Here is a 17,667-nt window from a genome sequence, read left to right on the forward strand (position 1 = left end):
GATATTTGGTTTTCTGTTCCTGTGTTAATTCGCTGAGGATAATGGCCTCCAGTTCCATCTGTACTGCTGCAAAGGCCATGATTTTGTTCTTTTTTACGGCTGCATAGTGTTCCATGGTATATATGTATGACATTTTATTTTATTTTTACTCAGGGTCTCACTCTGTCACCCAGACTGGAGTGCATTGGTGAGATCACGGCTCACTGCAGCCTCAACCTCCCAGTTTCAAGTGATCCTCCCACCTCAGGCTCCCTACTAACTAGGACCACAGGTGTGCACCATCATGCCTACCTAATTTTAATTTTTTTGTGTGAAGACAGGGTCCCACTATATTGCCAGGCTGGTCTCAAACTCCTGGCCTCAAACAATCCTCCTGCTTCAGCCTCTCAAAGTGTTGGGATTATAGGCATGAGCTACCATGCCCAGATGACATTTTCTTTATCCAGCCCATCACCGACGGGCATCTAGATTGATTTCATGTCTTTGCTATTGTGAATAGTGCTGCAATGAACATACATGTACATGCATCTCTATGGCTGAATGATTTCTATTTTTTGGGTGTATACTCAGTAATAGGATTGTTGGATTAAATGGTAGTTTTGATCCAGAACTGTTTTAAGTTCTTTGAGAAATCTCCAAACTGCTTTCCACAGTGGCTGAACTAGTTTACATTTCCACCAGCTCTGTATGAGCGTCCCCTTTCCTCTGCAGCCTCTTGCCAGCATGTTCTTTTTTGACTTTTTGTTTTTTTAACTTTTATTTTAGGCTCAAAGCTACATGTCATGTGCAGATTTGTAATCCTTTTTTTTTTTTTTCTGAGATCGGGTCTCATCACTCTGTCATCCCGGCTGGACTGCAGTGGTGCAATCACAGCTTGCTTCAGCCTTGACCTCCTGGACTCAGGTGATCCTTCCACCTCAGCCTCCTGAGTTACAGGGCATACAGGTGCATGCCACCATGCTCAGCTAATTTTCGTATTTTTTGTCGGGACAAGGTTTCACCATGTTGCCCAGGCTGGTCTTGAAGTCCTGGGCTCAAGCAATTCACTTGCCTTGGCGTCCCAAAGTTCTGGGATTTCCTACCCGAAGGCGGGAAAGTCCTTGTTTGGCTGGGTCTGGGCCTTTTATGGACTCAGAATGTGGAGTGCAAGCTGATTGGCATGAGCCACTGTGCCTGGTCCTGACTTTTTAATAATAGTCATTGTGACTGGTGTTGATGCAGAGCAGATGAGCCCCAAAATTGGGGCTTAGCCCAGGAGGGTATGTGGCTTAGCCCAGGAAAGAATTCAAGGGTGAGTGGCTGGTGTTGGCAATGTTTACTGAAGTGGCAGTGGACAGCAGCAGCAGAGGTTCTGCTCCTTGTGGAGCAGGGCTACCCCACAGGCAGTGTGCCCAGAGGAATAGCTCCAGGGCAGTTTTGCAGTCATATTTATAACCACATTTTAAATCTAATTTTATTTTATTAAATTTTTAATTTTTGTAATTTTATAAAATAGAGACAGGGTCTAGCTCTGTTGACCAGGCTGGTCTTGAATTCCTGGCCTCAAGTGATCCTCCCACCTGGGCCTCCAGAAGTGCAGAGATTACAGGTGTGAGCCCCTATGCCCAGCCTTTACCCACATTTAATTATATGGAAATTAAGGGGCAGATTATGCAGAAATTTTTAGAAAAAGGGTGGTAACTTCCCGGTCACAGGGTCATTGCCGTGCAAATGAGGGGTAACTTCTGGGTATTGCCATGGCAACGGTAAACTGACATGGCACACTGGTGGGCATGTTTAGGGAAAGCTGCTTCCTCCCAGTCCCTGTTTTCATTAGTTCTCAATTTGTTCTGGTGTCTGAGCCTCACCTCTGGAGTCAAGTCCCGTCTGCTACCTCCACATAGAATCTCATTGTGTTTTCAGGTATCCTTAATATGTTTACATATTTTATCTTCTGTTTAGGCAGCCAATCCTTATTGCTTCCATTCCTTATACTTCCCACATGGATACCCCCAACTTGATCTCTGCCACCACAATCCAGACCAGCCCTCTGCATGAATGCTATGTTTCGACATTGATTGTCTAACACGAACTGGGTGTCCTACGATTTAGTTCTCCCACTACCCGGAGTTAATGCAGACTTCACAAATTGAGGGCTCTGTTCCACAAAACTGCTCCTGACTTCTGATGCCAGTGCAAGGCTTTCATATCCCAAAGCTACCTGTGCTTCTGACCATGGGCTTGGTAATTCACTAGAATGACTTAGAGCATTCATTAAAAACACTACCTTTTTTTTTTTTTTTTTAAAATGACGTGGGGTCATTATTTTGCCCAGGCTGCTCTCAAACTCTTGGGCTCAAACAATCCTCCCACCTCAGCCTAGTAGCTGAGATTACAGATGTGCACCACTGCACCAGGCTACAAAAGTATTGTACTGGCCAGGCGCAGTGGCTCACGTCTGTAATCCCAGCACCTTGGGAGGCTGTGGTGGGCGGATCATGAGGTCAGGAGATCGAGACCATCCTGGCTAACATGGTGAAATTCTGTCTCTACTAAAAATACAAAAAAATGTGCCCATAGTCCAGCTACTCAGGAGGGTGAGGCAGGAGAATCACTTGAACTCGGGAGGTAGAGGTTGCAGTGAGCTGAGATCAGGCCATTGCACTCCAGTCTGGGCAACAGAGCAAGACGCCATCTCAAAAAAAAAGAAAAAAAAAGTATTGTACTTAAAGTTTTATTATAAAGGATTCAGCTCAAGAACAGCCAAGTGAAAGAGATGCATAAGGCAAGGCGTGACAGGGAGGAGCACAGAAGCTTCTGTCCTTGTGGAGTCACAGTGTGTCAGTACTAGCATGGGATTGGGGACCTCCAGCATGCGATGCCCACCCAGGCCTCACTCGGCCACCCTACCTGCTGCTGGACATGGCCCACCCACTCAGCCCACCCAGGCTGACTCTGGCTTGCACTCCAATTCCAGAGTTCTTGTCCTGTGCCTAAGAAGAATAAGGATGCTCTGACAATCAAAGAGTGAGCAAGGCAGGGAGTTTTATTAAGTGATGAAACAGCTTTCAGCAGAGAGGGAATGTGGGGGTGGTCCCCCTACCTGAAGGCAGGAAAGTCCCCCACGTGGCTGGGTCCAGGGACTTTTCTGGACTCAGAATGAGGAGTGTGTACTGATTGGTTTCTGAGTATGCAAAAAAGGTTAAAGTGAAGACACTATTTAAAGGTGGCCATGACAGTGTAGAAAACCAATTAGGAAAAGGTAGATATATGTAAAATAGGTGAAGGGTGAGGATCAATCAGAAGAAAGCATGCCAAATGGGAAGACAAGTTCTTAATCTGGTCCGAGGATTTAACTTGTAGCTTGGCTTTCAGGCTTGAAACTATCTTTGGCTTGGAGGTGGGGTTCCACTGGGGACCCACCCCTATCTGCCTAGCCATTTGACTGCCTTTTGTCACATCAGTACCTCATATATTCACCAACCAGGAATTTCTCCCCTGATCATCTTTTTTTTTTTTTTGAGACGGAGTTTCACCCTTGTTGCCCAGGCTAGAGTGCAATGGCATGATCTCCTCACCTCAACCTCCGCCACCCGGGTTCAAGCGATTCTCCTGCCTCAGCCTCCTGAGTAGCTGGGATTACAGGCATGCACATCATGCCCGGCTGATTTTGTATTTTTAGCAGAGACGGGGTTTCTCCATGTTGGTCAGGCTGGTCTCAAACTCCCGACCTCAGGTGATCCACTCGCCTCAGCCTCCCAAAGTGCTGGGATTACAGGCATGAGCCACCGCGCCCAGACTTGATCCTCTTTAAGAGTTTTTCTAGAGGTTTCATTATGTGGCCACCTTTGATTTAATCTATGGTCATGACTGACCTCAATGTCCAGCCCCTACCTCCCCAGGAGGCCGGGGGTGGGACTGAAATTTTCAATGTTTAGAAGGTTGGTTTTTCCTAAGATAAGCCTCCATTGTGAAACAATTAGGGGACCCTACCATGAGTCACCTGTTTGGCATAAACTCAGGTATGGTCTCTGAGAGAAACGGGCTCATTGTGAATAACAAGACAGTTGGATCACTCAGGAAATTTTAAGGCTTTTAAAAGCTCTGTGTCAGGAACCAGGGACAAAGATCAGATTTATTTTTTTATTTTTTTAGATTATATTACAGATGTCCTCTTCTCCTGACTCAGGCTTTGATAACCCATGCTGTCCAGCCCTCCTACATAAGATAGACATCATCCTCACCTTACCTCAGCTTCAGAAACCCACTCTAGCCCACAGAATGCCTACTTCATTGTTTCATGCCTAATGGATTTAGGACTGTTTTGGAAAAGAAGATAACTTGTTTGACATTCAAAATATCTATTAAATTCATCACATTAATACAATGAGACGATAAAATTTATTTTATCATTTAAATCTGGAAGCCACCATGCCCAGCTAGTTTTTTTGTATTTTTGTAGAGATGGGGTTCTGCCATGTTTCCCAGGCTGGTCTTGAACTCCTGAGCTCAAGCAATCTGCCTGCCTTGGCCTCCCAAATTGATGGGATTACAGGCATGAGCCACCATGCCTGACCTAATTTTTAAATTTTTTGTAGAGACAGGGTCTCACTGTATTGGCCAAGCTGGCCTTGAACTCCTGGGCTGAAACAGTCCTCCCATCTAGGCCTCCCAAATTGCTAGGATTGCAGGCACGAGCCACTGCGCACAGCCTTGATAAATTTATGATAAACTTTAGCATATACTTTTTTCAAATTTTTTTTTTTTTTTTTTTTTTTTGTAGAGACAGGATCTTACTATGTTGCCCAGACTTGTCTTGAACTCCTGGGCTCAAACAATCTGCCCGCCTCGGCCTCCCAAAGTGTGGTATTATAGGCATGAGCCACTGCACCTGCCTACACTTATAATTTTAAAATATCCTCTCAGAAAGCTTAGAGACTTTTTCCATGTGACAAGAGATGTCTACAAAAATCTACAGCAAAACATTCTAAGTGGCAAAATGTTGAAAATTTTCACTCTGAAATTGGAAAAAAGACAAAATGACAATTATCATATCTATTTAATATTGTACTGCAAAATCCTATACAGAGCAAGATGGCAAGCTAGAACAGGAGTAGGAGATATAAAATTTCATTATTTGCAGATGATACAATTGGATATGTAAACAATTCAAGCAATTTGAATAAGATAATTAAACAAGGTTGTTGTATAAAAGGTATTATTTCTCATCTCAGAGAAAATGTTAAACATTTCACCACTTAAAAAGGTTTGCAGAAAAAAAAAATATTGGCAGCTTGGCTGACAATAAAAAAAAAAAAGAATGTTCTCAATCTGTCACCCAGGTTGGAGTGGAGTGGGCACAATCATGGCTCACTACAGCCTCAACCTCATGGGTTCAAGCAGTTTTCTCATCTCAGCCCCCTAAGTAGGTGGAACTACAGCTGTGCCCCACCATGCCTGGCTATTTTTTTTTTTTTTTAATATAGGGATGGGGTCTCCCTTTGCTGTCCAGGTTGGTCTTGAACTCCTGGGCTCAAGCAATCTTCTCGCCTCAGCCTCCCAAAGCGCTGAGAGTATAGGCATGAGCTACCACAGCCCAGGATTTGGGTACACAAGAATAGAAACTGACAGCTCTACACAAAGCTGGGCCCAATGAAGAGCTTTACTTTCAGCAGAAGCACAAATCAGAAAAAAATCCATGCGCCACCCGAGAGAGAGAAGGATATTGTCTCATGCAGAGCTTCAGGTGGACCAAAAGCGTCCCCTGAAGAGTTTTTTTTTTTTTTTTGCAGATGGAGTTTTGCCCTTGTTGCCCAGGCTGGAGTGCAATGGTATTATCTCGTCTCACTGCAACCTCTGCCTCCCAGGTTTAAGCCATTTTCCTGCCTCAGCCTCCTGAGTACCTGGGATTATAGGCATGCACCACCACGCCTGGCTAATTTTGTATTTTTAGTAGAGACAGGGCTTCATGTTAGCCAGGCTGGTCTCGAACTCCTGACTTCAGGTGATCCACCCACCTCAGCCTCCCAAAATGCTGGGATTACAGGCATGAGCCATGGCACCCTGAAGATGTGCTACAAAATAGGCTTGTTCTAATACTGGTTTAGAGTTCAAATTTACAATTATTTACCTGGGAAACAATAGGCTGAGAAGTTGATGGAAATATAGTACCTAGTCACTGATACTCCTGCAGGAACCTAGCAGAAGAAAACAAACTGATCTGGAAGGACTATCTTCAACCTAGGTAGGTGGCATAAGATTCCCTAAAATAAGGTCATTAGTCCATTTGGGCTGCTATAAGAAAATACCGTAAACTGCATAATTTGTAAATAACATACATTTATTTTGTCACAGTTCTGGAGGCTGGGAAGTTCAAGATCAAGGCTCTGCTAGGCTCAGTGTTTGGCGACAGCTGCTCTCTGCTTCCAAAATGGAGCCTTGTTGCTGTGTTCTTACATGGCACAAGGCCATAAGGCAAAAGCTAGTAGCTTCCAGCCCTTTTACAAGGCACTAATATATTCATGAGGGCAAGGCCCTCATGACTCAATCACCCCCTAAAGCCACACCTCAATACTGCTGCATTAGGGATTAAGTTTCAACATGAATTCTGTAAGATATAAACATTTCAACCATAGCAGGCCCTATAGGAGTTGAACTCATACTCCAAAAGATAAAAGTACTTGAAGGGCTGGGCACAGTGGCTCACACCTGTAATCCCAACACTTTGGGAGGCTGAGGTGGGTGGATCACTTGAGCAAGGAGTTCCAGACCAGCCTCCATAACATGGTGAAACCCCATCTCTACTAGAAATACAAAAAATGAGCTGGATGTGGTGGCATACACCTGTAGTCGCAGCTACTCTGGGGGCTGAGGTGGGAGGATCACCTGAGCCCAGAAGTTGAGACTGCAGTGAACAATGATAGTGCCACTGCACTCCAGCCTGGACGATGAGAGTGAGACCCTGTCCAACCCCCACCCACAAAAAATCTAGTTAACAGTAGTATTAAACTTCAAAACTTCAGATGGCTGGTAAAATTGCAGTGGTATTTATAACTAATTGGTCACAACCAGTTACAGATTTCTTTGTTCCTTCTCCATTCCCACTGCTTCACTTGACTAGCCAAAAACAAATAAAAAACAAAATCAAATCTTCAAATAATAGACAAAATAAGTATGGTGTATTTTAAGTGATTGAAGAAATTATGTACCTTTGCTCCACACATTTCAACAACTAGTTCTGATAAATTTATAGGATTGGGGAAGCAAAGGCTAACTTTTACTGCAAATGTGCCAAGTATTGAATGTAAAACCCCTGTTAGGAACCTCCAAAAAGATTAGATTTGAAAGAAAGAATCAGGAACAGAAAGCATCATTGGCCCAGTGCAGTGGCTCACACCTGTAATCCCAGCACTCTGGAAGGCTTAGGTGGGAGGATCAGTTGAGCCTAGGAGTTTGAGACCAGCCTGGGTAACATGGCGACACTCCAACTCTACAAAAAATAAAGAAATTATCTAGCTGGGCATGGTGGTGCACACCTGTGGTCCCCACTACCCAGGAGGCTGAGGCAGCATTGCTTGAGCCCAGGAGGTCAAGGCTGTATAGAGCCGTGTTTGCACCACTGCACTCTGGCCTGGGCAACAGAGACCCTGTTTCAAACAACAAACAAAAAAAACATGCCCACACTAGTTTATACCAATGCTATGAAAACAACAACAGGGGGGAGAAAAAAAGCCTAAAGGTTTGCATTAGCTCTAAATCCAACAGTTTAAGTAACTTGTGCAATTATGCAAACCCCTATTGGCTTTTAGTAAAATGAACATACTAAAACCTATTAGAGCATTACTTCATTTCTATTGACAGTACATGCATTTCAGGTAGTAACAGCAGTGATTCAAATTGCTTAGTAGCAGTAACAAGTAGCCAAAAGTGCTTAAGGCCTCCATATTTGATCAGGAGACACCCATAGTTTTTGGGTTATCTCATGACAGCAATATGCTTTATGTTTCTAAAAAGGAATTGTTATAAATTAACAATGCCCTCTTGGTAACGTTAAAACTGCATTGAAGTTTTGGAACCTTCTTAACATTTGTTTCTACATGGAATTTATATAATTTACAAATTTAAATTATTTCAAGTTGATGGTTGATGGCACAATATATAATCCTGTGACAAGACTGTAAAACAGAAGAGTTCCCTGATATCCTCGTAGGACATGCGACAGGGGTGTGGCTCATCTGTTCAGCCAAACCCCTTACAGGAGGGGAAGCACACAGACAGGCAAGTGCGGGAGCCAGATTGAGCACTTTTGGGCTCTGGCCCCACAGTAGCGTCTGGTGGGGATGGTTGCAACTGCCAAAGCCCCAGTGGGCATGTTACAGTGCTCCTTTAGCTCTGCTGTCTACAGATGGCGTTAAGTGTTAACTAGCTCAGTGCCCTCTTAGTACCTGGGTTCTTGTCCAGCATCCAGGAAGAATCAGGTCACATGGACAAACTGAAGGATGGTAGATGTGGGGGATTTTATTGTCGGATAAAGATGACTCAGCGGGATGGATGGGGAGCTGGAAAGGGGATGGAGTGGGAAGATGATCTTCTCCTGGAGTTTAGCTGTCCCATGGCTGATCTCCTCTCCCGCCGTCCCCAGCTGAACTCCTCTGGGCATTTAGATGCTCCTCTCTTCTCTCCTTCTCTGCCACACCACTCTTCTGCTCATGGAGCCTGGGGTTTAGGGTTTATATAGGTACAGGATAGGGAGGCGTGGTGGACCAAAAGGCAACATTTGGACATCGAAACAGGAATGCCTGTTCCCATTTAGGGCCATGAGTTACCAGGCTTTTGCTGGGGAACTGCCCTCTTCTACCCATTATTTTCTTGCCTCTTGTCCCTACCAATTATATTTAAGAGTAAGAAGTTTTAATATTAAGTGTTCCTCCAATTGTTATTTTTTAGTGTTTGATTTCCTTTCTCTTTTAAAAAAAAAATTAACACATCAAGTAACAACTGATTTATGAACTGAAAATAGTAACAAGCTCAACTCCAAAGTCCATGCTTTTAAACAAGATTCAACATCTTTTATTTACATGTTTATGACATACATTAATGGTCATATACAATTTTTAAACTAAATCTAGTAACAACAGAGGATGGAACATAAAAGACACAATTCCCAATTTTAGTCAGGTTGAAATGCTTTTTCACTAACTGAAAGATAAGATAAATGAGCAGCCATTATAAAGTTAAGGGCTGTATGTCAATTCACTTCTTAAAATTGAAAGTCAGCCACACAGCTGGTAAAACAATGGAAAATTTGCAAATGCAAATATATAATGCATGCATAGCTATCACATTTATTCTTTATCCTTAAAGCCATTTTTAAAGTAAACTGGGAGAGGCATCTTAATAATATATGTACATCAAGGCACATTCTTTTCTTGTGCTTTAGGAATGATTTACATGTGATCTGCTTATATCTTAATTTTATACTTTATAACAGCTTCTAATACCTAAAAGCCTAATTTTTGACAATTATACTTTGAGTGGTAGTTTCCCAGAGAGAAATGTGGCATCTCTCATGGTTATTTTCAAAATCAGAAAATAGGATAGCTTGAGGAGGTGGGATTTAAAAATCAAACATATGAATTAACATAACTCAGTTTTCGTAACCTTTAAAAATAATTTATCTTCAACAATTTGGTGGAACTGTAATCAATTTCTTCAAGTATTATACTATGAGGGCTGCACTGAATAATTTTCAATATTCTGAAATTACCTGACAATTACATGGTATCCACAGAGCCGCTGTGAATATCTATATTGCTATCCGATTTCTCAACTGCAGTTTTTCAACCAAATTAAACAATTAAACATGATACAAAAGCTGAAAACATACCAAACATAGCTTGTTTGTTCATTAACTTGTTCAATCTTTGCAAATAATGAGAATTTTTTTTTCCATTAATTGTCGTATGTTATCAAGGAGAATTTTCCCATCAACAGTGTTAAATAACTCTGTTCTTTTCTCATGGTCAATTTGCTTGCCTTGAAGAAATAGTATAGTAAGGTTTTAATAAGCATTTCATGCATTTTAATGGCATTTTTTAAATTAGCTATTCATTTATGGGTTCCTCATATAGATAAATATATTGTGCAAACTTGATTACAACATGTAACTCATTAAGTGCTTTAAAACAGAATAAAGAATCCCTGACTTAAAAGGGGATAAAATAAATAGTAAGTCAAGAATCACAGATCTAAAGCATTTAAAAAACGTAATATACCTATGCATCCTATTGAAATGCTTTATATTAGAATTTTCTTTTTAATCCATAAACAGGGCAAATAAATCACAGAATCTCTATATTTTGAGAATAAAACAGAAGAAAAGCCAACTGGTGCAGCCTTTTAAATGCAAAATGTATAATAATGTCAAAATGCAAATGAAACTGTACAGTTTTAAATTCAGTACAGTCATTTATAAACATTAATTCATAAAAGGTATATCATGATAAACCACTGCCATCAAATATTAGGTTGCTGCAAAAGTAACTGCACCAACCTAATAGATTTGTTTTCAATTTCTTTACACGAAATGGACTTTTCTATAGAACCCATTGGCCAGACAAAATGTTTGGAAATGTTATGTTACCAAACAGCCCAGAGCTTTGATATGTAAACTCCAAGCAGACAGTCACATAGAATTGTAAACAAATGTTCTGTGAGTTCAGTGTACAAGAGATGTCACTTCTTTTTATCTTCATTAACATACTCACTCTCCTTCTGAAATATGTGCTACCTCTACTTTAACAGTTTGAATAGCTTCTGCAACTTCAGATAGCTTCTGTCCTTGCTGTTGTGCCAATACATAATTAACCACTTGCATAATACTTTGGTCAGAAAGTGTAGATACCGATGGATACTCTTCAGTAGCTGCAACAGCTTCCAGAGCTTCCATAGTTTCTCCTGTCACTACCACAGTCTCAAGTTCTTGAGGACCACTGCTTTCTTGTTCCTGCATGTCTGCTGTTAAGATGCTAACAGCATGTGCCACTTGAGTTCCTTGGTTATGAAACTGAAGGGTGTCTTTTTCCAGCATAATTTTGCAAGGCACATAGTCTCTGTGGAATTTTGTCATATGTTTACGGAGTGTTCGAGCATCTATGTAGGCTTCGCTACATACAGGACAGACATAGGGCCGTTCACCAGTATGTGTTCTGACGTGGCGTTTTAGAGATCGGGCATCAGCCCAAGCTACTCCACATGTTAAGCACTCAAATGGCTTAACTCCTAAAAAAAGAAAAAAAAAGCATGTGTAGTGAGGTGCAAGCACCAAAATATACTTAAACTGCCTACCAAAACTTCCTTTTATTAAAAAGTACAGTAGCTTATAAGCCTTTCTATCTTGACTGTGGCAATCTTTTATTTAGGACTCAATGGCTTTCCTTGGAATAAACAAGATTCTGGGCCGGGCGCGGTGGCTCACGCCTGTAATCCCAGCACTTTGCGAGGCTGAGGCAGGTGGATCACCTGAGGTCAGCAGTTCAAGACCAGCCTGACCAACATGGTGAAACTCCATCTCTACTAAAAATACAAAAATTAGCCTGGCGTGGTGGCGGGCGCCTGTAGTCCCAGAGGCTGAGGCAGGACAATCGCTTCAGTCTGGGAGGCAGAGGTTGCAGTGAGCCAGGATCGCGTCACTGCACTCCAGCCTGAGTGACAGACTCTGTCTCCAAAAAAAAAAAAAAAAAAAAAAAAAAAGAATAAACAAGATTCTGAACTATAAATCTCTCTAAAGATCTTCCTATGGACAGATGTGATTGAGACAAATTTTACTTTCTGTGCATAATCTCATTTATTCCTTCACTCCTTCAAAGTAGAGGTTTCAAATAGTTTAGTTCAGCATAACAATGTGGATACAGAATTCAGCTCACTAAAAAAGGAACCTATTTATATATACACAATAATTAGGTACTCAGGTTCAGGATTACCTCTGTCATTTGAATAAAGATATGAAATTAATCTTTTACCAAGGAAGGTGAAAGAGCTGGTAAAGGGAGAATCACTACTGGATTGGATTTTATTCTATAAGGATACATACAATACCAAGTATAGTTACCTTCATGGTTGTTCATGTGTCTCCTATACTCTCTTAGCTGAGTGAATTTTCTTCCACATTTTTCACACACCCGTTCCAGGTTTTGCTTTGCTCTTCCTTTTTTCCCATGGGTAGCTTTCTTTACATGCCTTCTGAACAAAGCTTTTTCATAAAATTCTTTGCCACATATATTACACCTAAAATAGGGGAAAAGACCAAATTATTTTGTCCAAAGAAGCGGCAGTCATAATAATCAGAGTACACACATGTATCAATTAAGTTCAGCTCCTTCTCAAATTTACCCACCTATAAGGCTCAGTGACAGAATGAGACTTCACATGGGAATACCAATCTTTCTTCCAACTATAGCACTTATCACAAAATTGGCACTGGAATGGCTTCACACCAAGATGTTTGTTCATGTGCTGGCGAAGATCTCTAGCTTCAAAGAAACTTTTTTCACACCTGCAATAAAGTTCAATTACCCAATTGGATAATCTTATTCCTTTAAAGCAAGTTTCCAAGAATGCAGTAACTATTTTTAGTTTTTTAGAACTCCAAAAGATGATCTCAACTTAAAAGAATTCCCTAATTTTCCAATCTTGCATAAAGGCTACAGGGTTTTAGGTTCTTTTCATCTTAAGGCTACTAGAAATGTTTTAGAAAGAATCGTGCATAGTTCCCAAAGGTTATTACAGAGGAAATTTACTATTCTCTCTCTCTCTCCTAAGTGACCCCGCTTTGAGATCCCTATTCAATCCTCTCACTCTCAGTCCATGTGTTGAGGGGAGGCTTTACCTTTGACCCTAGGGATACAGCAAATGACTTGGGCCTAAGTTAACCACAACAAAGCATTCCCTTGGCCATAGTGATTAACTCAGGGATGACTGACTTAACTTGATGTAACTGGAGTAATCCTCAGGGCTTTGATGAACTACCAAAAAGAAGTTTGACAATTTGGAATCTGAGAGGATGTGAGACTGAAACCACTGCCATTGTCTTGTCCATAGGGTGCCTCAGAGAAAACAAGTGCTAATGAATTTGAATCCAGTTTACATTAAACCACCCAGACTCCTAGACTAAATTTATATTTAATTCAAACCTGGTCGGGTTGAGTGTACCTTCACTTATAACTAAAAATGTATTGATAACAAACTATCTTTGTTGCAGAATAAGACTAATTAGAGTAACATCAACAGATATGTCAAGTAGGAAGCTCCAAAAGCTCACCTCTCCACAAAAGCAGAGGATAAACTGGCAAACTGTTAGGATCAACCTTACCAGGAACTCTGAAAACTAAAAGCTTACAGTGACCAGACATATGTTTAACAAGGAAAAAAAATTGTTGAATCTCTGTTAAGAGAGCTTTCTGATGTACCCCTGAACCTAAAAGTTAAAAAAAAAAAGCAAAAGAGAGCTTCCTGGCTTTTTTTTTTCCCCTAAGAGACAGGATCTTGCTATGCTGCCTGCCCAGACTAGTTTTGAACTCCTGGCCTTAAGCAATCCTCCCACCTGTTTCCCAAAGTGTTGGAATTACAGGCATGAGTCACTGCGCCCACCCTAAAATGACTTTTTTTCTTTTTCTTTTCTTTTTTTGAGGCGGGGTCTCACTCTGTCGCCCAGGATGGAGTGCAGTGGTGCAATCTTGGCTCACTGCAACCTCCTACCTTCTGGGTTCAAGTGATTCTCCTGCCTCAGCCTCCCAAGTAGCTGGGACTACAGGTGTGAACCACCACAACAGGCTGATTTTTGTATTCTTAGTAGAGATGCAGTTTTGCCACATTGGCCAGGCTGGTCTCAAACTTCTGACTTCAGATGATCTGCCCGCCTTGGCCTCCCAAAGTGCTGGGATTACAGGCTTCAGCTGTTGTGCCTGGCCCGACTAATTTTATGTTATATGAATTTTACCTCAATCGTAACAGAGATTTTAGGAGGCTCTGGAAAATGAAGAGGACATGGGAAAAGAAACTGGCTGGCAGTGAGACTTTTCTTTCCCATACCCCCACTTCCAGGTAGTACATCTGAAAATCTTAAATCACTTTAAATGAGTGATTTGTATGGTAAATGATTTACATCTCAAAGACGTTAAAAATAGTAACCCTCAGGCAAGAAAAAAAGGACATTAAAATCAAGAGTAAACTGAAGTTACAGTTTAATATTATCTTCAAATATTTTTTTGAAAACTAAGTAAAAATGTAATTAAATTAATTGAATGCCTCACATATTGAATACTTACTGAGTACAATGATAGCCTCGAACCTCAGGCTTTGGTTGGTGTTTCTTGAAGTGCTTGCTGAGTCCAGAGCCCCTATGAAAAGACTTTCCACAAACTGAGCAAAGGTACTTGGACTCTCCTATTAGAAAAAATCAAAACCCTGTCACATATCCAGCAATCATTCTTCTTTTAACAGAATTTTTTTTTTTTCTTTTGAGATGGCATCTCACTCTGTCGCCCAGGCTGGATGGAGTGCAGTGGCGTGATCTCGGCTCATCACAAACTCCGCCTCCCGGGTTCACGCCATTCTCCTGCCTCAGCTTCCCGAGTAGCTGGGACTACAGGCACATGACACCACGCCCAGCTAATTTTTTGTATTTTTAGTAGAGACGGATTTCACCGTGTTAGCCAGGATTGTCTCAATGTCATGACCTCGTGATCTGCCCGCCTTGGCCTCCCAAAGCGCTGGGATTACAGGCATGAGCCACCACGCCTGGCCTTTAGCAGAATTCTTTATGTTATTTCAGAAGTAACTTTACCAAAGGGACATGGAAGCTGTAAGATTTGGCAGACATCTAAGAATAACAATAAACCATGTCAAAATCCCCATTTCCTCTCAACAACTATAGTACTATCAGAAGGTATGATCCAAAGAATGTGATACAGTTGTATGATCTACGGATTGTAATAGTAATAAAGTTGAATACAAGTTGCAGCAGATATCTACCCTTCATTGACTATTCCCACATTTTTGCTTTAAAACATCTAAAAATAAGTATGCATGGACAAAAAATATAAGCCAACTACTATGTTGACAATTATGTCTGCCTACCATTTAACTTTTTAAAAGCATGATCATTTCTTTACGCCTGGATTTAAATTACGCATGATTTTAATACTTAGTACACATTTTTCTACACTGAGGGAAACAACGAATATTCTATACACAAACACAGCTGTAAAACCAGATCTAAGAAAACGCTTTTTTAAATTAATTAATTAATTAATTTTTTTTTTGAGACAGAGTCTTGTTCTGTCACCCAGGCTGGAGTGCCGTGGCGCACTCTCGGCTCACTGCAAGCTCCGCCTCCTGGGTTCACGCCATTTTCCTACCTCAGCCTCCCAAGTAGCTGGGACTACAGGAGCCCGCCACCATACCCAGCTAATATTTTGTATTTTTAGTAGAGATGGGGTTTCACTGCATTAGCCAGGATGGTCTTGATCTCCTGACCTCGTGATCCGCCCGCCTCGGCCTCCCAAATTGCTGGGATTACAGGCGTGAGCCACCATGCCCAGCCTATGCTTTTAATTTTAAATACTGTCTCATACAAAATTGAGCACACACGACTATCAGTTTATGAATGCAATTTCTGGTATAATTAAAGCATAATCATTAATAGTTTATGAAATGTAAGTATGTCAATATAAATTTCTCATTACCTGTGTGAATACTCATATGTTCTTGAAGACTCCGTTTGGTAACAAAAGACTTAACACATAGTTCACACTGGAACTGCTTTTGGGATTGATGAAGACTCTGATGTAATTTTAGACCATGCTTATAGATAAAAGTCTTTCCACAGACCTAAGACAGAACAGGGGTGATTAAGTCAAGAAAACAAAAAGGGTGATTGTTTCTGAAGAACGAGAACAGAGAAAATGAATATATTATTTTAAATAAATATTTAAATTATTTAACTTAAAATAAACATAATGACAAAGTGAAAGTTGAAACCAACTTGAAAGCTGACCCCTCTTCTGATGCAGTATTCAACATATATTGTTATCTTAAATCCATGTGATTACCAGAGACTCTCAAAATAGTAAAAATCAGACAAATCTCATGCTATCCTTGAGACCGGTAAATAGTATACCTTATATTAAGAGACATGGAAGCTTAATCAAGAACAATATATCATTTCCTGTTACACCAACTACAACAGTGCTTTTCAAACTGTGATGAAGATCTAATTATTTTTTTCCTTTTCCACAATCCACTGGGAGAAATTTTTTTTAAACACAAAAATTTTTGTTAAAAATGATGTGACAATGCCAAATTGCTATGACAGTTTCTACATGCTTACTCTCTATTTCTCTACTTATCGTCCACATACCACACATTCTGAGTAGTGCCACATGGGAAGACAAGAGGCCCAACTCATACTTGGTATTTAAATTTATGGCTGGGTGTGGTGGTTCACGCCTGTAATCCCAGCACTTTAGGAAGCCGAGACAGGCGGATCATTCGAAGTCAGGAGTTCGTGACCAGCCTGGACAACATGATGAAACCCTGTCTCTACTAAAAAAAAAAAAACAAACAAAAATTAGCCAGGTGTGGTGGCAGGCGTCTGTAATCCCAACTACTTGGGAGGCTGAGGTAGGAGAATCACTTGAACCCAGGAGGCGGAGGTTGCAGTGAGCCAAGATCGTGCTACTGCACTCTAGCCTTCGTGACAGAGCAAGAATCTTTCTCAAAAAAAAAAAAACCCATAAATTTACAAATAAAGTAATCCTTAGGACTTGGCTTCAAAATAACTGGTGGAGCCGGGCACGGTGACTCATGCCTGTAACCCCAACACTTTGGGAGGCTGAGGTGGTTGGATTGCCTGAGCTCAGGAGTACAAGACCAACCTGGGCAACATGGTGAAACCCCATCTTTACTAAAATACAAAAAATTAGCTGGGCGTGGTGGCGTGCGCGTGTAGTTCCAGCTACTCGGGAGGCTGAGGCAGGAGAATTGCTTGAACCCGGGAGGTGAAGGTTGCAGTGAGCCAAGATCGCACCACTGCACTCTAGCCTGGGTGACAGAGTGAGACCCTACCTCCAAACCAAACCAAACCAAACCAAACCAAACCAAACCAAACCTGGCGGGGTGGGGGTGGGGGTGGGAGTAGCGTAGTGAATAATAGTATACGTAAAACACATGTACCATGAGCTGGTAACTACTGAGGTTGGGTGAAGGGTACATGTGGGTTCAGCCCATTCTCTTCTAAAATAATAAAAAGGTATAAAAGAGAGAAATATAAAAAAAAAATCTCACTGGAGGCCAGGCAAAGTGACTTATGCCTATAATCCCAGCACTTTGGGAGGCCCAGGTGGGAGAACAGCCTGAGACCAGGAGTTCAAGAGCAGCCTGGGCAATATAGCAAGACCCCTGTCTCTACAAACATTTAAAAAAAAAAAAAAAAAAATTAGGTGGGTGTGGTGGCATGCAGCTGAAGTCCCAGCTACGTGGGTGGCTGATGCAGGAGGATTGCTTGAAACCAGGAGTTCGAGTTTACTGTGAGTTAAGATAACGCCACTGTACTCCAGCCTGGGTAATAAAACAAGAAAGACCCTGTCTTTAAAAAATCTCATTGAAAAAGATACTTGCACATGCATGTTT

The 17,667-nt window shown here is 41.3% G+C and overlaps 1 protein-coding gene across 2 annotated transcripts in view; it reads right to left on the minus strand.

Annotated features, from left to right (window-relative positions):
• Positions 1-9,022: 9,022 nt before the first annotated feature.
• ZBTB11 (zinc finger and BTB domain containing 11) overlaps positions 9,023-17,667 on the minus strand; it is a 31,448-nt gene continuing 22,803 nt past the window's right edge. For both annotated transcript variants that reach the window (XM_007985962.3, XM_007985963.3), the window contains exons 7-11: positions 15,723-15,867; positions 14,304-14,421; positions 12,374-12,532; positions 12,089-12,264; positions 9,023-11,259 (exon numbers count right to left, since the gene is read on the minus strand). In XM_007985962.3, coding sequence (XP_007984153.1) covers positions 10,742-11,259; positions 12,089-12,264; positions 12,374-12,532; positions 14,304-14,421; positions 15,723-15,867 — 1,116 coding nt within the window. In that variant the 3' untranslated portion in view covers positions 9,023-10,741. The remainder of the gene's footprint in view (positions 11,260-12,088; positions 12,265-12,373; positions 12,533-14,303; positions 14,422-15,722; positions 15,868-17,667) is intronic.

Source organism: Chlorocebus sabaeus, chromosome 22 (genome assembly GCF_047675955.1).
Source record: "Chlorocebus sabaeus isolate Y175 chromosome 22, mChlSab1.0.hap1, whole genome shotgun sequence".
Classification (NCBI taxonomy): domain Eukaryota; kingdom Metazoa; phylum Chordata; class Mammalia; order Primates; family Cercopithecidae; genus Chlorocebus; species Chlorocebus sabaeus.